At 42.5% G+C, this 17037-nt stretch overlaps 2 protein-coding genes across 2 annotated transcripts; both read right to left on the bottom strand.

Annotated features, from left to right (window-relative positions):
* Positions 1 to 726: 726 nt before the first annotated feature.
* On the bottom strand, positions 727 to 3489 carry LOC147797098 (iodotyrosine deiodinase-like). Its single transcript, XM_087144493.1, has 3 exons — positions 2945 to 3489; positions 2031 to 2347; positions 727 to 1462 (listed from the first exon to the last, which is right to left on the bottom strand). The coding sequence occupies exons 1-3, from the start codon at positions 3309 to 3311 to the stop codon at positions 1280 to 1282; spliced, it is 867 nt and encodes a 288-aa protein (XP_087000619.1). The 5' UTR covers positions 3312 to 3489; the 3' UTR covers positions 727 to 1279.
* Positions 3490 to 8128: 4639 nt separating this feature from the next.
* Positions 8129 to 11097, bottom strand: iyd (iodotyrosine deiodinase). The gene is made up of 3 exons (XM_022244578.2): positions 10502 to 11097; positions 9417 to 9733; positions 8129 to 8848 (listed from the first exon to the last, which is right to left on the bottom strand). The coding sequence occupies exons 1-3, from the start codon at positions 10866 to 10868 to the stop codon at positions 8666 to 8668; spliced, it is 867 nt and encodes a 288-aa protein (XP_022100270.2). The 5' UTR covers positions 10869 to 11097; the 3' UTR covers positions 8129 to 8665.
* Between the last annotated feature and the right edge of the window lie 5940 nt (positions 11098 to 17037).

Raw genomic sequence — 17037 nt, 5'->3', positions numbered from 1 at the left:
AGTCAAAGGCAGGAGCCTCTTAGCTAAGCAATTCTTCCTGGAAGTCGTTGTCATATTGGGCTGAAACTTCAAGATGAGGTGAGCCCTCGATAGGGTTGTCTTAGCCAACGTGCTTCGCACGTCCAGCAGGAAGGGCGGCATTTTGCACCAGAGATGTCAGCACGTCTTGCATGCCATGGCGTTTACAGAAGCCGATAACTTTTGTATACCCTCAGCATTAGCCTGCAGTCGGGCATCCAAATTTACAAAGTCACTGCGCATCACATTCAAGGGTCAGATTATCCTAAGGCATACAAGTCCACAGGGTTTTGCTGAAGTCGATGCTTTTGGCGATCTAGCATTGTACGTCACTCTGAGCCCCAAGTTTTGGCTACGAAGGAATGATAGTTATAGGCGCCTTTGGACGTTTCTCATGGCCCAGTTGAAACAGCAAAAGGATCCAAGTACCCTTTTAGGGGAAATCCAGCTTCAAAACCAGTTATTACGTGCCATCTACAAAATCAATGTTGTAAACCGAAATTGGACTCATTAAAGCAGTCTAATTGTCACTTCAGTCCTTGAAGCATCGTTCATTTTTAACCTTAAAACAGCGTTCACTTGCGTGTCTCATCTCCAATCAAACAAGCTATACAAGACCATAAGGGACTCATGAAATACTGGTTAGTGTAACGTTAAGGAAAATAACACAAGATAAGTTTAACTTGCAGTTACAAGCGGTTAGAAGCCTTGACAAATAATTGCAGGCAGTTCAGAAGTCTGCTCGTCTCAGGGCTTGATTTTATTAACAAGCTTTTTTTCAGAGTTTGCCAACAGAGTTGAAAACAAAATTTCACATGTTCAGAGGTTCTGCAATATTAAACCGTTTACTTCTGGCTCTGACTCCTGAATATCTGAGACTACACCTTAAGAAAAACTGACAAAAATGTTCACATTTGACTAACCATGGCATTGAACAAAAGGTGCATTCCCTGGACAGCGCACACACCCATCCACTCTGCATAACTATCCTTATATGGCAGGACTTATTGAACTAAACTGGGACACACAGACTAATTTAATATTCATCAGGCCTAAACAATTTTCCAATTAGAGTAAGGGAAATAAAATACACACCGAGAGACTGGTTTTTTACAGGAAACTTTATTCACTTGTTAAACATACACAAATCGTTCGATAAAAGAGAAGAAACCATGTTGAAAGTGACATACATGTATAGAACTTTTAAATATCTCAATTTCTTGCTGTATCTGATAGACTTCCAAAGTCCTATTACAGTAGTCTACGTCAGCACCATGATTTCCTGGAGAGCTTTGCGTTGCAAGTCAGGCACCGTGGCACCATCCTCTGGGTGTCCTACGGGGAGCAGAACCAACACCTTTTCGCTGATCGGTCTCTCCAACAGAGTGCGCAGGCGGGGCCCAGCGTTCATTGGGGTGGTAGTGACCGTTACCAGACCGGCATTCTGAAAAAACAACCAACGAAATCAGTATGCACTCTGCTTCTCATTACTACATGTCTTTGCTTTTGGAGACTGTTCAACGCTTTTGGTTTGCAACTGAGTGCAATCTATCAACGCTTAATACTTGTAATAATTGCAACCTGGATGACATTCAGACGTAATTCTGCAGGTTCAGTGAAAGTGAGACATCTTCGTTCGGCAATTTCTGCAGTGGCCGATGATTATTTTCGACAGTTTCCGATGAATTTGAGGGAATGCTCGGGACTCATTCACTCAATTGTGGAAAACTTTTCAAAACACTTTGTTGACTAAAATAGCGAGTGTCTGGAAGCATTTCCCGCTTTAAATCGCATCCAAGTGACTGCATCTTATCCAGATGTAAAAAATCTTATTACAAAGAGCGGCTGAGGGACAGGCCTACCTTTCAGCAAAAACCAAATTGCGGCGTGAATTAACACGCCGTTGTCTCCTCCCATCAAAATCTTGCACCAAAACACACACAAACTTATTCGCGAACAGATCACTTTGGTTTGTTTCAAATAATTGTTCTTCCCCAAAAGATCCAACTCACATGCACGGCCGCCAGCAGGAATCCGGTTGCTATGGAGGCGCTGATCTCCTGGTAGTAATTCGTCGTCTTCTTGCCTTCCTCGGTAACCCTGAACAGCTGCTTGAAGACGACGATGATGTAAGGCGCTCGGGTCAGGTAGGGCTTGCTCCACGTGACTCTGAGCTTCTCCAGGTCGTGCAGCCACTGTGCGCTCATCCTCTTCTCGTAGTTCATCCTCTCTTCTTCCTCGATGATGAGGCGCACCTCCAGCTTGACCTGCGGGTTGCTGAGGACCGCAAAAGTCCAAGGTTGCATGTGGGCACCGCTTGGGGCCGTACCTATTCAATTTATAGTGTCGTTGTAAATGCAAATTTCTCACCGTTTCTTTTTCTTCCATTTTTAATTTTCATATTTAACTCCTCTCCATTTGTATCGGACAATTTCTTATTGTATAGCCATTTTTAACCAACTCTACAATACAATAGTGCCAATTTGTGAACTTTCTGAATTTTATCAGAATATCTAAAAGTCGTACGTGATATCATTAATAATTTATCATTGTGCTCCTGTTTTACGTTTGTCGTGTCATTTCAATGTATTTACTAAATTTGAAGTAGCTGTTTTCAAAATTTTCCCAGCCAATTTCGGAAATTGTGTAAATGAATTAGTACTAACAGCATTCGTTGTCGAGCGAAATAGAACGAACATTCGAATCCCCGTTTCCCCGAATAACAATTCTATTTCAATGAGTGTGCAGTCAATCGTATAAAGTCAGGGTTCAATTTCCCGATAATGCACTAGTTAAGTATGTTGACATTCACTTTTGTGCAAAATCGAATGCACCCCTTCAATCCTGCATTTATTTCATTTCCTAAACTTCAACATGGGATCAACCATAAATCTTGATACCTACAAGAAGTTCAGGACGTGCCTACCTGCCGTCCGTATGCAGTTCTCGATCACCTCCAAGGGTACAGGCTTGTCGGATATATCCCGGACGGACCGTCGTGTGTCCATTTCGCGGTAAAACTGGTTGGATCGACGCACCATCTCCTCGTTGCAGAACCCGTGCAACGAATACGGCACGCGCGGGGCCTTGTCATGGCTCGGGCTGGGGGGCGATGACGGCGGCTCCTGAGGATCATCGACGGCGGAGGAGTCCCGCTTCACGTCCCCGGACGTAGAGGCGGCAGGCACAGTGACGAACGCCTTGGCGTAAACGGTCCCGAGTAAGAAGCACAGTACGGCCGATACGATGTGCGGCCAGTAGGTTAGGACAAACGGGGCGAGCGGTAACGCCATGATCGAACATTCATGTGTCAGTGTAACACATAGTGCATTAACTACAGGGAGCGTCTCTTGTTATTGCACTGTGCTTTTTTGGTGGTCGATATACGGAGAGGTGACGTTAGTCTTTTGCCAAGACGTTAGTTATGGTTGGATTAAACGAAAGACTGCTATTTTCACTCGGAAATAACAAGGATCCTTAATTAAACTCAATAAAACAGAAACAAACTAAGAAAAAACGCGGTGCACCTTTAGCCCGTTATTCATAAAAGGACATTTTAATATACTGTGTAGGCCTTAAGTATTTTGTACGGAGGCCCGTTGGGGCCACGGTGCGTTTCTCTTTCACGGCGGTGCGTTTCTCTTTCGTTGTTGCAAGTAACTCGCGGCCGCAACTTACTTAACTCGCGGTCGCGACTTACTTAAGCGACTTACTTAACTCACAGCCGCGACGTACGGAAAATGATGATCAACATGTTACAGTTTCCTTTCACTCAGTCTTCGGTGGTTTGACCAATGAATTTTTGAGAAATTATCGTCCAAAACAGACCACTCCTTAAACGAAGGATATTTCCCTGACTGCTAAAAGTAGTCATTTTAAAAAGCATCCCTCTGCAAAATGGCTAAATAGTGCCACTTTCGATTGCATCCGAATTGTTTAGAATTGGAAGCCTGAGTCCAGGCTAGAGGTTCAGCGGCATCTTTGTCCTATTCCCCAAATCCGTGGCGCTCAGAACTCTCTAATATAGAATATCCTGAGTGTATAATTTCGATTAATGAGCTCGGCCGACAGATTTCTGGCCTAATTACGTGGGTGCACCCGTCTTGTCAGGATCAAGATTTGTAATCGTGATAACTAGATCCCACGTTGAAGCAGGAGATGCAAGTAACTGCATCCAGCAAAAGCACCCTCTCATCGGTTAAAAAGAGCCGTGTTGGTTGGTCGTTAGTGTTCAATTTGTTAGCGATGCGACCGTCATGCGGGCATTTCCTAGTCGCTCGCAAGGCAGCGAACAAGTTCGGTTAAGGTTCCGAAAGAAGCCTCCGTTGCTAAGAAAATAGCACCCTCTCTTGGTACGCCACAAGGCCCAAAGGTTGTATAGCGCCCTACATCATCTTCAAGCAGCAGTTCGGGGTTAACGTGAAAGGGGAGAAGCAGACGAATTACTACCGGGAGATCAGCGCCTCCATAGCAACCGGAATCCTGCTGGCAGCTTTGCATGTGAAATGGATTTTTTAGGGAAGAACATTATGTTTTTAAACAAATTTAAAGTGGTCCGTTAGTGAACACTTTTGTTAGTGCCTTGCTACAAGCTTCTGATGGGATGAAACAACGTCGTATTAATTTAACAATTTGAGTTTGCTGAAGGTAGGTCTGTCCCTCATCCGCTCTTTGTAATAGGATTTTTTTCACATTTACATCTTGATAAGATGCCGTCAATTGGATGCGATTTTAGGCGTTGAACGGTCTCTCAAAGCACAGACATGTAGCAGTGGGAAGCAGAGTGCATGCTGATTTCGTTGGGTCTCATTTTCAGAATGCCGGCCTGGTAACGGTCACTACCACCCCAATGATGAACGCTGGGCCCCGCCTGCGCACTCTGTTAGAGAGACCAATCAGCGAAAAGGTGTTGGTTCTGCTCCCCGTAGGACACCCAGAGGATGGTGCCATGGTGCCTGACTTGCAACCCAAAGCTCTCCAGGAAATCATGGTTCTAAAGTAGCCTACTGTATATAATAGGACTTTGGAAGTCTATCAGATCAGAGAAGTCCTGTAACCTCTTGATTATTATTCCGGCCCTGCTGTCAGTCAGAGTTGTAATGACTCGAGTCAATGACTCGACTCGAGTCCGACTCGAGTGAGTGTCGCATTTTTGGGTGACTCGACTCGAGTCTCTGCTGTAAATGACTCGACTCGAGTCACAAAAATCAGTTACTCGTTACAACTCTGGTATTTAGTTGTACATTTTGGTTAGCAAGACAAATACAGAGAGCTTGGGCCGGTGACCTTATTTACTGAGCAACGGTTTTTTGCTCTTAAGCAAATGATTTGCTTTGGCATCTCTATGAAATTCACACCTGGTGAGGCAAATCTCCAGGGCTTTCACTTGGGATAAGCAAGACTACTGAAACCTGCAGAGTGATTTTATTGAGTGCAGTTTTTTCACACTTAGCAAATGTTGTGCTTCATTAATAAATAAATTCAAAACAGCAAACAAATTTCTGTCTCTTGATGTTTATTTATTAAGTGTCCAAATGTTTGTGACTCGAACTGACTCGGGCAAAATAAATGACTCGACTAGACTCGAGTCACAAAAATCAGTGACTCGTTACAACTCTGCTGCCAGTCTGGGGTTGTTTTCTCAAAATGACTTTGCCTCTGAATTTACAGATAAACTGCACGCAATTTTGAACCAAGCTGTTTCAAGCTGTTTTTAGGTCGATTTTCTGAGAATGTAAGCATAATTTATTCATGATGACGATGACACACTTTACGGCCAATATATTTATACATGTACAGGTAGTTGTCTGCATTTTATTATTTCTCTCTGCATGAAGTTATGTCAAATCCAAAATATTTTTCTCTTGCAAATATTAATTTTGTATACATTTTCCGATGTCAGGAAAAATTTCACATTTAATAGACTAAACCAAAATGGATTTAGCATTTAAGATTTTTAGCATTGAGAATTTGAAATTAAAGTTCAATCTTCATATTGTTTTCACTTTTTAGACTTATTGAGCTTACAAATGGTTTGAACAACAACCCATCCAAATGAGGGGAAAAATTTGTTCAGTGAATATTTTTTTCCAGATGTATAATATTTGCAAACACCGTTTCTTTAAGACAGTGAAAATGCTCCCGACTCCAACTTTATAACAGTGTCTTTGAATTAACATATTTTCACAGTATTGTCAATACACCGATAATTTTAAAGGGTGCAACACAATCCAACCTGGCAAAGCTTCAGTCGATTCGGATATCTGGAGGTGTGTTAAATAATTACCTTCACTCTCACTTAAAAGTTAACAGATGGCGCTCTTTACATGTCAGGCTTTCTTACAGTGGCTAGCGAGACAACTCTCATTTTCCGTATAAGGAATGGACCCACATGCGTGGACGGAAATGGTTTCAAAAGCAATGGCTTGGAATCTTCGTTCGATACGTATCCCAAGACTGAAGGTTTCTTGGGGCATACTCCCAAGGAGCATAAAAAGGGAAATCAAATCATTCGATCTGGTGCATTTTAAATACTCCAAAGGCACAAAATCGAAGACTTCTGTTTTTTTCAGAGTAAATTTAGTAATTGGAGGATTGCGGAAGATTGGAAAAGGGTGTTCGCTAGATCCCTCGACCTGTAACCCCCGCCCCCTTTGCCCTTGTACACAATGACTGAGTATTGTTTAATTAAATGACAGAATTCGAGTTTTACCATGCTTTCTGAAATAGTTTCAGAAAAATGACATTGAAATGTTGGTACCAATGCAGCGGCTCACGTAACCTTCCCATGACGCATCGTATGACCCGTTACCATCTAATATCCACAACACTGCTATCCATTTCTGACACGCGAAGCGTTTTTTAATTAAAATTCGAAACATGAGCGGGAATGACCACTTGAATCGCCCGTATGTTTTCTTTTTACGATCTTTGCCAGGAATAAGTTGTCCTTTACTTCAGCGATACATACCATGGGAACTTGTGAAAGTGCCGAGCCAGGGAATTAGCAATACATGTATCTAGTTCAGATGGCGCAACAGGATCGATTTTCCTTCTACCACACCAGCTAAGCCAACATTTCCAGGCAGATTCATACTGTTTTTCTGTTCCTTGCCTCCAAGTGACGGCCACTGCATTTGACAGCGTGGGATATTGCTCAGCATTTTTTTTCATATGTCTCTTTTTGACGGGTAACGGCTTTAACCACCCTTTCGGCTAGATTGCCGAAAATCTGAGGGCCTTTGGCTTCACTATCTGTATAAATGTCTTCGCTGGAAAGAACCTCAAAATCAGCACATGCTGCAGCTTCAGTACCTGCCAGAACACTGGTCAGGTCAAACTCCAACCGAGCTGAGTCAAAGGCAGGAGCCTCTTAGCTAAGCAATTCTTCCTGGAAGTCGTTGTCATATTGGGCTGAAACTTCAAGATGAGGTGAGCCCTCGATAGGGTTGTCTTAGCCAACGTGCTTCGCACGTCCAGCAGGAAGGGCGGCATTTTGCACCAGAGATGTCAGCACGTCTTGCATGCCATGGCGTTTACAGAAGCCGATAACTTTTGTATACCCTCAGCATTAGCCTGCAGTCGGGCATCCAAATTTACAAAGTCACTGCGCATCACATTCAAGGGTCAGATTATCCTAAGGCATACAAGTCCACAGGGTTTTGCTGAAGTCGATGCTTTTGGCGATCTACCATTGTACGTCAATCTGAGCCCCAAGGTTTGGCCACGAAGGAATGATAGTTATAGGCGCCTTTGGACGTTTCTCATGGCCCAGGTGAAACAGCAAAAGGATCCAAGTACCCTTTCAGGGGAAATCCAGCTTCAAATCCAGTTATTACGTGCCATCTACAAAATCAATGTTGTAAACCGAAATTGGACTCATTAAAGCAGTCTAATTGTCACTTCAGTCCTTGAAACATCGTTCATTTTTAACCTTAAAACAGCGTTCACTTGCGTGTCTCATCTCCAATCAAACAAGCTATACAAGACCATAAAGGACTCATGAAATACTGGTTAGTGTAACTTTCAGGAAAATAGCACAAGATAAGTTTAACTTGCAGTTACAAGCGGTTAGAAGCCTTGACAAATAATTGCAGGCAGTTCAGAAGTCTGCTCGTCTCAGGGCTTGATTTTATTAACAAGCTTTTTTCAGAGTTTGCCAACAGAGTTGAAAACAAAATTTCACATGTTCAGAGGTTCTGCAATATTAAACCGTTTACTTCTGGCTCTGACTCCTGACTATCTGAGACTACACCTTAAGAAAAACTGGCAAAAATGTTCACATTTGACTAACCATGGCATTGAACAAAAGGTGCATTCCCTGGACAGCGCACACACTCATCCACCTCGCATAACTATCCTTATATGGCAGGACTTATTGAACTAAACTGGGACACACAGAGTGAAATCAAGATACACTTATTTAATATTCATCAGGCCTAAACTATTTTCCAATTAGAGTAAGGGAAATAAAATACACACCGAGAGACTGGTTTTTTACAGGAAACTTTATTCACTTGTTAAACATACACAAATCGTTCGATAAAAGAGAAGAAACCATGTTGAAAGTGACATACATGTATAGAACTTTTAAATATCTCAATTTCTTGCTGTATCTGATAGACTTCCAAAGTCCTATTACAGTAGTCTACTTCAGCACCATGATTTCCTGGAGAGCTTTGCGTTGCAAGTCAGGCACCGTGGCACCATCCTCTGGGTGTCCTACGGGGAGCAGAACCAACACCTTTTCGCTGATTGGTCTCTCCAACAGAGTGCGCAGGCGGGGCCCAGCGTTCATTGGGGTGGTAGTGACCGTTACCAGACCGGCATTCTGAAAAAACAACCAACGAAATCAGTATGCACTCTGCTTCTCATTACTACATGTCTTTGCTTTTGGAGACTGTTCAACGCTTTTGGTTTGCAACTGAGTGCAATCTATCAACGCTTAATACTTGTAATAATTGCAACCTGGATGACATTCAGACGTAATTCTGCAGGTTCAGTGAAAGTGAGACATCTTCGTTCGGCAATTTCTGCAGTGGCCGATGATTATTTTCGACAGTTTCCGATGAATTTGAGGGAATGCTCGGGACTCATTCACTCAATTGTGGAAAACTTTTCAAAACACTTTGTTGACTAAAATAGCGAGTGTCTGGAAGCATTTCCCGCTTTAAATTGCATCCAAGTGACTGCATCTTATCCAGATGTAAAAAATCTTATTACAAAGAGCGGCTGAGGGACAGACCTACCTTTCAGCAAAAACCAAATTGCGGCGTGAATTAACACGACGTTGTCTCCTCCCATCAAAATCTTGCACCAAAACACACACAAACTTATTCGCGAACAGATCACTTTGGTTTGTTTCAAATAATTGTTCTTCCCCAAAAGATCCAACTCACATGCACGGCCGCCAGCAGGAATCCGGTTGCTATGGAGGCGCTGATCTCCTGGTAGTAATTCGTCGTCTTCTTGCCTTCCTCGGTAACCCTGAACAGCTGCTTGAAGACGACGATGATGTAAGGCGCTCGGGTCAGGTAGGGCTTGCTCCACGTGAGTCTGAGCTTCTCCAGGTCGTGCAGCCACTGTGCGCTCATCCTCTTCTCGTAGTTCATCCTCTCTTCTTCCTCGATGATGAGGCGCACCTCCAGCTTGACCTGCGGGTTGCTGAGGACCGCAAAAGTCCAAGGTTGCATGTGGGCACCGCTTGGGGCCGTACCTATAGTGTCGTTGTAAATGCAAATTTCTCACCGTTTCTTTTTCTTCCATTTTTAATTTTCATATTTAACTCCTCTCTATTTGTATCGGACAATTTCTTATTGTATAGCCATTTTTAACCAACTCTACAATACAATAGTGCCAATTTGTTTTATTTTTATCAGAATATCTAAAAGCTGTACGTGATATTATTAATAATTTATCATTGTGCTCCTGTTTTACGTTTGTCGTGTCATTTCAATGTATTTACTAAATTTGAAGTAGTTGTTTTCAAAATTTTCCCGGCCAATTTCGGAAAATGTGTAAATGAATTAGTACTAACAGCATTCGTTGTCGAGTGAAATGGAACGAACATTCAAATCCCCGTTTCCCCGAATAAGAATTCTATTTCAATGAGTGTGCATTCGATCGTATAAAGTCAGGGTTTAATTTCCCGATAATGGCTAACGAAACTGTTTAGGTACTATTGTATAGAAGTGCTTGGATAAAATCAAAGAAATGGTTCCGTCTGAAACAAGTATAATCACGATATTATTCAGAAACGGACACCGAAATCAACAGCTGCAGAGAAACAGATAGACACTTTAGTACCATCTTTACCTATGGCCGTGGGTTTATTCATTTGTTTATTTTTGGGCACAGTTCCCTTTCCAGCTCTAAAAAAGCAGGACTCACCACTATACATGCATCTCCTAAAATTCAACATGGGATCAATTTATTAACACAACCATAAACCTTGATACCTACAAGAAGTTCAGGACGTGCCTACCTGCCATCCGAATGCAGTTCTCGATCACTTCCAAGGGTACGGGCTTGTCGGATATATCCCGGACGGACCGTCGCGTGTCCATTTCGCGGTAAAACTGGTTGGATCGACGCACCATCTCCTCGTCGCAGAATCCGGGCAATGAATACGGCACGCGCGGGGCCTTGTCATGGCTCGGGCTGGGGGGCGGCGACGGCGGCTCCTGAGGATCGTCGACGGCTGAGGAGTCCCGCTTCACGTCTCCGGACGTAGAGGCGGCGGGCACGGTGACGAACGCCTTGGCGTAAACGGTCCCGAGTAAGAAGCACAGTACGGCCGATACGATGTGCGGCCAGTAGGTTAAGAAAAACGGGGCGAGCGGTAACGCCATGATCGAACACGGTCAGTTTAACACACAGTGCACTAACTACAGTGAGCGTCCATTGTTATAGCACTGTGCTTCTTTTGTGGTCAATAACGTAGAGGTGACCTTAGTCTTTTGCCACGACGTCAGTTATGATTGGGTTAAACGAAAGACTGCTAATTTCACTCGGAAGTAACACGGATCCTTAATTAAACTCAATAAAACTAAGCAAAAACGCGGTGCACCTTTAGCCTGTTAGTCATAAAAGGGCATTTTAATATACTGTGCAGGCCTAAGTATTTTGAGATTAAAAACACATTTTCACAAAATGTACGAGCCTGTTATTATTACTCCTTTGTTCACTAGCCACTACGGCGTGCAGACCACTAATTCAAGTGAGAATTTCTGGCCAGCTCATTAGCATTAAAAGTGCCCCCCCCACAGTATCTGTTGAAAAAGGAGATTGTTTGGCCCCCAAAATGATGAGATTGTGTAAATTATTGCCGGGATCAACTCCCTGGGTCTTTCAGCTTTCATATGAGAGCAGAAGGGCTAAAAACTACGGTTGAAGAATGGTCCTAAGTGCCCGAGAAAGTTGAGGGTTGCCACTCGAAAAATGGCTGCAATCAGACTTCGGAAAAATCACTTTTTTTGGGGGGGGTGATTTTGTTTTGTGGGAATTATTAAAAATGTAATTGGTTAACCCACAAAAATTGAAAAGAAATTGAAAGATAAGTGACCAGACAAGAATTTAATTTGTGTCTCAGAAATCTCAGGGATGTTGGCGTGCATGCTATTGGACCCTGAACAGTGCTGATTTTACACTGTTTTCAATTGGGCTTGAGTTAGTGCACTGGACCCTACGACGCTGGTACCTTTTTTTGCGTTTATATTATGTTATGTTTACGCGCACGGTCTCTGTACGTGTGGCAGATTATGTAATGGTACCGCCCACGATTCTGTGTGTCACCCGCGTTTGACCCAAGGCCACAGTGAATGACTAACCATGACCATTCTCGTCGTAAGTGTGGAAGAGCTGACGACGCTTCCAGTTATGTTTTGAGGTGTCTTATTAGATTAAGTAATGCTAAAAAGTATGTTTTAAGAAACTTACGTAATGAGAGAAATCTCTGGCAGAGATGTAGACTATAAAATGGCGGAAGACAGAGAGAGACACACACACCGCAAGAGAGATTTTGGAAGGCAATTCTACCCGGTACGCGCGCTGTGAGAAGTCTTTGACTTGTTAACTTCTTCACCATTTTAACCTGTGGTGGCGAGTCGTTTGTAAAGTGACACTTGTAAGAGAAGTCCGTCCAGACCAAGTGAAGTGCAGAGCTGAATCTTGATCCGGCAGAGACACTTTGTGAACTGAATCTAGTTCCAGTTTTTGGGATCGTCAAGTCCAGTATTTGTGACAGTCATTACACCCTCGCCGTTTCGTCTCGAGCCCGGTCATTCTTATTGGACGTGATCTTCGTCCCGATGACAGCTTATTTTGGCACCATCAGGGACTTAACTGTTTTTCGGCATCTGTGGAGTCTTCAATGTAGTGCCTTGCCAAGCTCTCACCCGTAAGAATACTTGTTTATATGAGATATTCCTTATCATTGTAAACTAGTTCCAATCAACGTTTTCTTCGTTAGGCCTACTTTTTTCTAAGTGTGACATTCTCATTAAACCATACTTGCTTATTTGTTCCTTGTATCAGTGTGACCTTGATTGATTTCTTTGTCGTTTCGGAGAAAATTCAAGCTTCAGAATAATTGAATAATTTGGAGTTTTTCGGATCATAAAAATAGCATGAACATAAGTTAGAGTTTTGACAGAAGACTAACGTAGCCTTTGACACGCGTCACGCTCGGCTGAGCAAACAATGTCAGTATAGTCAATTCCCAATTCGAGGAAAATTCTCCGCCAGGACGAGGCGCTTAAAGAGTACCCATGGGCGGATTCGGGGGGGGGTCGTGGGGGTCCGGACCTTTTTAAACTGGGGATTGAGAGCAATCGTAGAATTTTGTTGATTTTTTTGGTGATATTTTTGGATGAAGGACCGATCTAAAGCCGTACGTACGTGCTGGGAAATAACAATGATTTTGGGAATATAGGCCGTACTGTGCTTCTTTACTCGGGTCCGTTTTCGCCAAGGCGTCCCGCCATGTCTGCTGCCTCTTCGTCTCGGGACGAGAAGCAGGACTCCGTCGATCGAAGATCCTCAGGAAGTTGGTGACGTGTTGCCGCCACATAACCTTGACGACGACCAGTCCCCGCGCGTGTCGCATTCATTGCCCGGGTTCTGCGACGTGGAGATAGTGCGTCGGTCCAACCAGTTTTACCGCGAAATGGACACGCTATGGTCCGTCCGGGATATATCCGACAAGCCCGTACCCTTGGAGGTGACTGAGAACTGTATACGGACGGTAGGTAGGCACGTCCAGAACGTCTGGGTGCACTCCCATAAGTAAATTCCCATAGACGCCAGTGATAAATCCCTGTACTTCAAAATTCTTTTAGAAATACTCACAACCCCCACACGTGTTCAGGCTGTACGGAAAATGATGATCAACATGTTGTAGTTTCCTTTCACTCAGTCTTCGGTGGTTTGACCAATGAATTTTTGAGAAATTATCGCCCAAAACAGACCACTCCTTAAACGAAGGATATTACCCTGACTGCTAAAAGTAGTCATTTTAGAAAGCATCCCTCTGCAAAATGGCTAAATAGTGCCACTTTCGGACCAGACTGCATCCGAATTGTTCAGAATTGGAAGCCTGAGTCCAGGCTAGAGGTTCAGTGGCATCTTTCTCCTATTCGCCAAATCCGTGGCGCTCAGAACTCTCTAATATAGAATATCTTGAGTGTATAATTTGGATTTTAATGAGCTCGGCCGACAGATTTCTGGTCTATTTACGTGGGCGCACCCGTCTTGTCGTGTTAAATTTCGAAACATGAGCGGGAATGACCACTTGAATCGCCCGTATGTTTTCTTTTTACGATCTTTGCCAGGAATAAGTTGTCCTTTACTTCAGCGATACATACCAGGGGAACTTGTGAAAGTGGTCTTAATCCGTTTGGCTGGAATACCGGAGTCAAATTAAAAATACCCAACTATTTGTGACATTAGTTACAACCTCCTTCAACTGAAAAAATTTTAATGTATTTTTAAATGGGTAACTAGGCCTACTCATGCAGCCTGCAATCCTTATTTCAACGTACTGTTGAAGTGGGTTAACCTCGCTCGAAGTAATGCAAATAGTACACGGTCTCAATTCGGCGTTACGCCCTCGCCCAATGATTGTACCAAGGAATAGTAAACTAGTCTGACACTGTGTGGATATTAATTTGTAATTCCGTAACTTGAAGTCCAAACTTTTGAAGTTATTGCACCGTTCGGCATTGCCCGTCTTTATCGTTTTCCACGATTTGATAGATACGATATTGGTTTTGGATAGTGTTGCTTTCGGCTTCGCACAAGTGTATAATATAAATCTAGCCAAAGGGGAGTCGCAGACCTTCGCACGAGAGACAACTTTATTTAAAGTCTAGCTGCAATTTTTCTTGGACATAATTTTTCTGCGATTTATTCTCTTCTTCAGGTTTGACATCTCTTTTAGATTAAATATCTTGGAAACAATTTTTTAAACATTTGAAATCATCCATACTTTCCTGGACAACTGAGGGCGCTGTTGCTGTGATGTCATGCAGGGGAAATACGGTTCAGTGCATAGATTTTCTATTCATATTGTGAACCCAGAATTGACGCACCGAAAATAATTGGAGAAAGGGTTTATTGCTTGCTCATTGCTGTGTACTTACACAACAATAAATCACCAAATGAAAGATACAGAAAAAGAAAAATCTTCGCAAAATGTAAGAGTTTTGCGTGCCCAAACCAATATATCATTGAGGCAGTCTTCCTTGGATGACATCACAGTTTTGCTCATGAATAAGAAAATATTAATTAGCATGAAAAACAAAGAAAACAAAACACTCTTTCAAATGGTGAAACAAAAATGAAAAAAAGTGGGGTTAAGCAATTTGATGCTTGTACTAAACAATTTCATTGCAGCTGGATTTTTAAGTTTGCCTATGCCAACAAAATGCTCGTCTCTGATACTCAGTTAACATACCTGTGGGGAATCCACATTCTTCACCACTTCTCTGGTTTGTCTGTCTCATAGTCGCAATCAGTGCAGCTGCAATCCTGAACAAATCTCGTCGGGCCTCCAAACCCCAGACCCCTTTTACAGTTTAACGAAACACATCAAAACACATCGCGGCCTGAGATGACAACTATTTAGCAGAACTAATTGGGTTCCTGATTCGGCTGTCATTTTATGCTAGTGAAGAAAACGAGGGGACCCCCGCCCCTCAAAGAAAGAAAAAGGCGTGTCATTCACAACACTATGAAAGAGTTCGGACATGTAGACAGGTGTATAAGAGGTGGTCCGGGGACTTGCCCATATTGATGCGGGCTCATTTAAAACTATTATTGTTACGTTATTGCGCTATTGTAGCGTTTTGATCAGTATTTACATAGCAACTGTCTGAGCAGTACGCTTAAGGATTTTATCTCTTTAACACGAACGGCAGAAAGCAGTTTTTTTGAAACGGCCGAGTGGTTAAGTTCGCGGTTGTCAGACCGTTAGACGGTGGGTTCAAATCCCAGGGGTGTCTTTTTATTTTCCCAACGCTTGCTGTCAGTCAGTAGCTATAAGAGACTCTAATTCATCCCTGTCAAATACCAACAGTACCTTAGCCGACCGGGCAAGCTCTTCTGTTGGGACTGTCCGTGAAGTCCAGGTGAGCGCCTTAATAAAGTGTCCCTAAAAAAACTTGTTTGGAGAATTGTAATGTCAAAATGTTGCCACCAGGTATCAAACGACAGGTGATTTTAGGTTTTCATTTAGAATATGTTTACTACACTTTCACTTGTGAGAAGAGAACAAACGATTTCGCGGATTATTATTATTTATTCGGCTATTGACAAGAGCATGAACATTTTTGAACAAACAAGGAATAGTCTTATATAAAACTATGCAAGACTAACATGATAAAAACAAAAACCTCCCAGTCCAAGCCGGCCAGGATTGACAAAAGTGTACCTTAACACTGTGGCTCGAAAGCCCGTCAATCCAAACTTGAAATGGGAACACAAAAGTAAGTTTGAAAAATTCAAACTAGAATATATTTTATTTAAAACAAGAATATAGTAATCAGTTGGTATTAATTTTATATAAATATATGTTGACAATTAAGTTTGAAACATATTATGTTTTTACAAAGTCACAATTTTTTTTACAGTACTTGTACAATAAGATAACAAAATGCATTATTCACAAGGGAGCAACGCATGCAAATCACAATACAAAACATGAAAAATGTATAATGAGATAACAGAATTCATTATTCGCAAAGGAACAACACATGCAAATCATATTAAGTAACCTACTTAAAATTGAAAATCAATAGAAAGCTGAATGACCCAAGAGCGCTCTGCTATTTTGTTTTTTTTATTTTTTTTCAAGTTGCCGCGGGGGGGAGGGGGTTAAGAGGCCCGAAGGACTTTGGTTGCCTGCACCGGGGCCGCAAACGTGGTCGATTTTTCCTTGTCTTCGAATGGGCTTCCTTTAGTTCAGTGCACGCATAGAAAGCAGTGAAAAATCAGAGCGAAATAGCGCCGCCTGTTGACTCTCGGAGGAGGTTTGTCTCCGGTTTTGTCACTGGAAATTCAAGATTATGGCCAGTAGATCACTTTTTGTTTCAATTTTATGGGTTTTACCCACGATTTGTTTTTATTTGCCTTTTCCCAAAGATATATCCAAAATAGTCAAACTGTTCGACCAGCTCTTATTGTTTTTCCAAATAGGCCCGCAATTTCGGGCTTTTTGTGAAAGAAATAACCCGAGCTGGAAACTACCAGTCCAAACTTCGGGATTTATTAAAATGTTTCTGTGATCCCTTCTGGTTACGGCATGTTTTATTGTAAAAACCCGTGGGATCACAAAACATCAATGAGTTCGCAAGCAGAAATATAATCATTTCGCGGAATGCAATCTTAATGGTATGGTGTAGGCCATTTTCCATGGGTTTGGAGTAAATAGGGAACACCAACAGTTCTGATAAATAGGACTAAAATGTTCAGTTGTGTGGTGGATCTGATACATGGTTTAGTTATTCCGATACTTTGCCCTGT

The sequence above is a fragment of the Acanthaster planci genome, linkage group LG12 (genome assembly GCF_054643075.1).
Source record: "Acanthaster planci isolate LZ-2023a linkage group LG12, COTS_SCS, whole genome shotgun sequence".
NCBI classification, from domain to species: Eukaryota; Metazoa; Echinodermata; class Asteroidea; order Valvatida; family Acanthasteridae; genus Acanthaster; species Acanthaster planci.
Note: the sequence above shows the minus strand (reverse complement) of the source record. Positions and strands in the feature narration are given on the sequence as shown.